This window comes from Coptis chinensis, chromosome 2 (assembly GCF_015680905.1).
Source record: "Coptis chinensis isolate HL-2020 chromosome 2, ASM1568090v1, whole genome shotgun sequence".
Taxonomy (NCBI): Eukaryota; Viridiplantae; Streptophyta; class Magnoliopsida; order Ranunculales; family Ranunculaceae; genus Coptis; species Coptis chinensis.
The window spans coordinates 95,835,046-95,840,889 of NC_141457.1; the positions used below are offsets into that span (position 1 = coordinate 95,835,046).

Sequence of the window (5,844 nt, forward strand, 5' to 3'; positions counted from 1 at the left end):
TGGATGCAACTGCATTGAACTAACCTCAAAGAATAATTAACGGAAAATCGAAAACTGGATGCAACTGCATTAAACTAAAATCATAGATTAACTAATAAGCCGAGAAATCAGAAATTGGATACAATATCCTTGATGAATATTTAACGAAAAATCGGGAACTGGATGCAAATGTATTGAAATAACCTCAAAGAATAGTTAATTAGAAATTGGAAACCGGATATAACTACATCGTACTACCCTCAAAGCATAAATAACCAGAAATTGGAAGCTAGATGAGAACTAACCTCGAGAAATAATTAATGGAAAATCAGAAACTGGTTGTAGATGTATTAAACTAACCTCAAAGAGTAATTAACGAAACATTGAAAACTAGATGCAACTGCACTGAATTAACCTTAATGAATAATTAACGAAAAATCAGAAACTTAATACAACTACATTGAATTAACCTCAAAGAGTATGTAATTAACGAAACAATGAAAACTAGATGCAACTGCACTGAATTAACCTTAATTAATAATTAACGGGAAATCAAAAACTTGATACAATTACATTGAATTAACCTCAAAGAATAATTAATGGGAAATCGAAAACTAGATGCAACTACATTGAACTGGCATCAAAAAATAATTAACGTAAAATCGAAAACTTGATGCAAATGTATCGAAACATAATTGTATTATATGTAGGGAAAATATAATGTCTCGATAAGTATAGTTTTACATTTTAAGTAGTGTTTATTACAATTCTTTTATTATGATTGGGAATGTCTTGCTATTCAAGTAGCTTCAATATCATCTTCGTCACATTGGGCATTCTTACAAAATTTCAATAAAACTTCTATTATTAAATAGCCTAATAACAAAAATATGTCAATGAGTTTTATCAAGGTTTGGTAATTTTTTTTTATGGAGAGTGGCGCAAGAAAATTGAATGAGTGATTAATATAATTTTCACATCTCATAGCTGTGCATAGTTGCTAATATTATTTAGAATAATTTAATATAACGACATCCGTTCGTAGGACGGGTTCGAAAGCTAGTAATATTTAATGCAATTAGTCTCCCAGAATTTTGTCCCACTTTGATGTACACTTTTGTCTCCATTAAACTTGGGTACCATACTGCAGTTTCATAGAATATTCCATCATCTCATGTAAACCGTGTCCAACTTGAAAAATTGACATTGATAGTGAATGTTTTGTACATGCCGACTGAGTCCCATAGGCGATTGTTTTTCTAAAGATGTAAATTCTTATATCATGACATAAAGCTTGTTATACGTTGAAAACTTGAAATGTACAGGAAATACTGACTTCTTAATGTACACTAGTATGAAGCATGTGCTGACGCACATGTTGTTTTTATCCACAAATCAAAAGATTAAGACAATGAAAATAATATTGTAAATATAGAAAAATAACATGGGCAAAACAGTTCTAAAAAATGTAACCAGAGTTACAAATCACAAAATAAACAAATACTATAAAACTGTTGGGGACTGTTCAGGGTCAGAATTTTTAAATTAGTAAAAGATACGATGAGCAGTAAATTACCAAGAAATTCACTCTAAATTCTAAGGACAAAAAGTCAAATTTGTTAAACTAACCAAATTAAATTAGAATGGACCGAAAAGAACTTATTAGAAATCTTATTTAAGCTACTAAAATGTCTACTATTGTTTTCAAACTTCCCTCATAATCTCTCCATGTATACTCCCGCTACAATCACTCCACTCTACCTTTTGTTCCTGATCAGTTTCTTCACGTTTCTATTCCATGCAGTCTCATTTATTTCAGCACAAGATGATATCGCAAACATTGGAGCCATCATTGATGTCAGTTCTCGTATTGGTAAGGAAGAGAAAGTATCCATGGAAATTGCAATTCAAACCATCTATAATGCGTCGAGCAACAAGCACAAGTTAGTGCTCCATGTACGCGATACGGGTGGAAATCCTCTCCAAGCTTATATGGCAGGTAATATATTCCTACTAAGGGAAACAGGGTCCATATCAAGTTTTCATGCCTGAAAAGTAAGTGGTAAAAATGATTGTAACTATGGTATTTTTATATGAGATAAGTTAGAAATGTGCATGCATTTGTTAGTGTTGTTTTTCTTCTCCTCGAAGTACTTACTCTCGTAGCTTCAACGTCTACAACCTGTATAAAAACCGATCCAGGGACGCCTTTTGTATAAAATTAAAGGAGCGCTAAGAGTATTCATTTTGGGATTGGTTTTCTTACCTTTTGTGCTTCCCATTTACGTTCCTTCCTTGGTGACCTTACGAAAAAAGAAAGAGAACTTATGAAGTATGTATCTGTGCTGGAGTGATATGCCATATCATAATATCATAATCTGATTACTCAGTTTTGGTTGCAGCTGAAGACCTTATCGAAAAGAAGAAAGTTCACGTTGATGCAAAGCCAATGGTTATTGGTATACCCTCAAACGCTACATGGGCGAAATTTGTGCAGGTGAATAAAGATGGAGAAGATCCCACAGGTTTCTGTATCGATGTGTTCAATAACGCTAGAAAACGTCTCTACTATGGTCTACCACACAGTTTTAAGCCCGGGAAGTACGATGAACTAACTGAAATGGTCTATAATAAGGTAATTACTAATTGAAATTGGTATACCTGCAATGGTTTCATTTGAGAAGTTTGTGCAGGTGAATAAAAATGGAAAAGATCCCACAGGTTTCTGTATCGACGTGTTCAATCATGCCAAAGTACTTATCTACAATGGTCTTGGTCTCCGTCTACCATACCGTTTTAAACCAATTCAAGGGAATTACGATGAACTAATTGAAATGGTCTATAATAAGGTAATTACTAATAATCTTTGATCTCCTTACTTGAACTAGCAAGTAGCAATCAATTCGTATCAAAATAGAATGAACAATGTTGGTCATCTTCTGATTCGAAATTTCTGCTGAAACCCTCGAATTTCTAAGGCATTTAGGTCACCGTATCTTCATGTGCCTTTAATAACGTTCCGCTTGCTGAACAATGATCCACTTTTTGGTCCCACTCGAGACTCTTGAAGCTTGTCTCTATTGTAATTGTTTTTGTCATGCATTTCATTTCTCTTGCAATTTGAATCTGATAATTAAGGTACTTGTCAACATCTGACTGTAGTCCAAAACTGTTTATTATTGCAAGTCCGTGGATGCAGTGGTTGGTGATTTTACAATCTTGGCAAATCGATCCAACTATGTGGACTTTACTCAGCCTTACGCGGAATCCGCGCTAACAATGATAGTCCCTGCCAAATCCAAAGAGAAATTATGGTTGTTTACGAAGCCGTTCAACTCGACAGTGTGGCTTGCAATCAGCTTTGTCTTTATTTACACAATGTTGGTGTTATGGTTTTTGGAACGCAGATCAAATCCAGACTTTACAGGTCCATGGAAGAATCAACTTAGCACTGCATTGTGGTTTACATTCTCCACTTTATTCTTTGCACACAGTAAGTTCATCTGCAAACACAAACATAGTGTAAGTAGCTCACTGGTCGGATATTGTCATTGGCCTGGTTATGATTTGTGCTTGGCAGGACTAGGCATCAGAGACATTTATTAGCATTTTTCTTTCATGCTAATGAACTGGATATCATGTTTTTCTAATGCTAAATAAACTTGGCGTCAAAATTTTAATAGCTGTTTCTTTCTTTGCCAAATGGATCTGGCAGCGGAAACTAGTGAAAATGTGAAATCCTTAATTATAATATACACTAATTTTCAACACGTAAGTTCCAATTTTTGCAAAGCATGGAACCGCCTGATAAGAAATTTTGTTTGGCGTCAGTGTCTCACCCACCAGGTCCTCCAGGTTCCATATAGATGATGTAATTTATCACAAAAAGTTTCCATGTCCTCCAGGTCTTTGAGCACTTGAGCTAGCGCCTCCCCAAGGATATATGTTTTATGTTAATTTGGCATACGCAGTTACGCACCCTAATATAACTTATTGTTTATTGATTTATTTTACAGGAGAGGATTTGCGTAACAACTTTGCTCGAGTTGTGATGGTAGTCTGGCTTTTCGTAGTCTTTGTGGTGACAGCTAGCTATACAGCCAGTCTCACATCCATGCTCACAGTGCAACGTCTTGAACCAACCATAGACATTGCAACATTAAATCGGAGTAACTCATCAGTTGGCTGTGATGGTGATGGATTCGTAATAAAATATGCAATAGATGTTCTTGGTTTTCATCCAAACAACATCATAAATTTCGCGAACGAATTTGATTATCCAGATGCGTTCAAAAGTGGAAAAATCAAAGCTGCCTTACTTGAGCTTCCATATGAAAGAGTCTTCATTTCAAGGTACGGCAAGGAATATCAGGTTACGGATGGCGCACACAGATTTGGAGGCTTGGGCTTTGTAAGTAATCTCTAAAGCTATCATATTATAAATTATACTCATCACCTAGTCCTCAAGAAGACTGAATGAATAGTGCCACCTCTAGCTGGAATTCCCATACTTAGGGACGTTTAGTTTTTTTTATTTCAGCTGATGGGGTAGTGTTGTTTACGCAAATCAGATTTCCATTGTAATTGTCACTTGATAAATCTAAAACTTTATAGTTCGAATTAATCAAAAGCTAATTTGAACTCCATCGCTTTTTGTTATTATTTTTTGTCGGAACAATTATTTCAGTAAGAAAAACACTTGAACCTTTTTCTAAACATGCAGTCTTATGATTGATACTATTGTTATTAGTCTTGATTCGTTATTGACTACTAAATTTTTTGCCTTTTGAATATTTTTCAGGCTTTTCCAAAAGGCTCTCCCATGGTTAAACACTTTTCTGAAGCCTTTCTAAATATGTCTGAAGACGGGACCTTAAACAAATTGGACAACTTTTGGTTCAAGTCATCTAACTCTCAAGCCTCTCAGTGTAAGGATTGCGACACAAGCACAGATAACCAAAGGTTGGGTCTTGATAACTTTTCGGGTCTCTTTCTGGTCACCGTACTTACTTCTACAATTATGGTTATACTTAACATTGTTCGTCCATTAAGAAAACTTCGACGCCATTCTGTTCCTCAACTTGGAACAACATTGCATGTGGACACCAGTTTTTGGAATAGGATTAAGACTCTTAGTTCCTACTTCAATACTGTTCCTGTTCGTCCATCGCATAAAGATCCAAAATCGGGCGAAGCAAGGGATATTGCAGTACTGGTATCTTCAAATGGGGAGTTTAGAACTGATACTTCAGAGCATCCACAAACGATTCCGGTAACAGAAATTGAACTGTCAGCTGAAACTTTCACTGGGAAATCAGATACTCAAACAAAAGTATTGAGATTGATTAATTCATTCCCTGGTTGGGATAGGCGTCACGGTTTTAACAATGGAAATCCTGATATCCCAAATAACACTGGATTTTAGGCGACTCAATCAGATGTACATTATTTTGGTTTTAAGGGAGTTGGCACTTGGCAGTAGAAGTATACAGCAATAAACCTTGATGATATGGTGCTGCACAACCTTATCATCGCGTTATCATGTCTATTTTGTAAATGTTTATGGAGTAAATTTAGCCCGAGGGCTCGATCGCATTGTACATGTACCATCTTATATTTTCGAAGTTAATATATATATAGGGTTCAATCTTTTTCTTTTTTCACCTGAAAGTCTTTTGCATTGCACAACTGCATAACCAAACCCTTTATAAACTGTTTTCTTATTTTTACTAGCATTTTGGGCACGCTCTATGAGCGTGAAATTCAGAGCAGTCCAATTAACCAAACCATGAAAGTAAGCCCACCAAAAGCCCAGTCCATGTGGCAATGTTGATTTAAAAAAAATTGCAACCGTATCCCAGTCAA

At 35.4% G+C, this 5,844-nt stretch overlaps 1 protein-coding gene across 1 annotated transcript; it reads left to right on the forward strand.

Annotated features, from left to right (window-relative positions):
- Window positions 1-1,661: 1,661 nt before the first annotated feature.
- LOC147519290 (glutamate receptor 2.7-like) lies at window positions 1,662-5,642 on the forward strand. The gene is made up of 6 exons (XM_086590934.1): window positions 1,662-1,978; window positions 2,382-2,614; window positions 2,673-2,828; window positions 3,166-3,472; window positions 3,996-4,390; window positions 4,781-5,642. Exons 1-6 carry the CDS (start codon window positions 1,708-1,710, stop codon window positions 5,402-5,404), a joined length of 1,986 nt encoding a protein of 661 aa, XP_086447060.1. The 5' UTR covers window positions 1,662-1,707; the 3' UTR covers window positions 5,405-5,642.
- Window positions 5,643-5,844: the final 202 nt, after the last annotated feature.

What these genes read in the sequence shown, in the direction of transcription:
- LOC147519290 (XM_086590934.1), top strand. Translation starts at nt 1,708, where the DNA reads ATGTATACTCCCGCTACAATCACTCCACTCTACCTTTTGTTCCTGATC. An exon ending in TCTCCAAGCTTATATGGCAG is followed by an intron (nt 1,979 to 2,381) that starts GTAATATATTCC and finishes TTTTGGTTGCAG; the next exon opens with CTGAAGACCTTATCGAAAAG. An exon ending in CTGAAATGGTCTATAATAAG is followed by an intron (nt 2,615 to 2,672) that starts GTAATTACTAAT and finishes AAGTTTGTGCAG; the next exon opens with GTGAATAAAAATGGAAAAGA.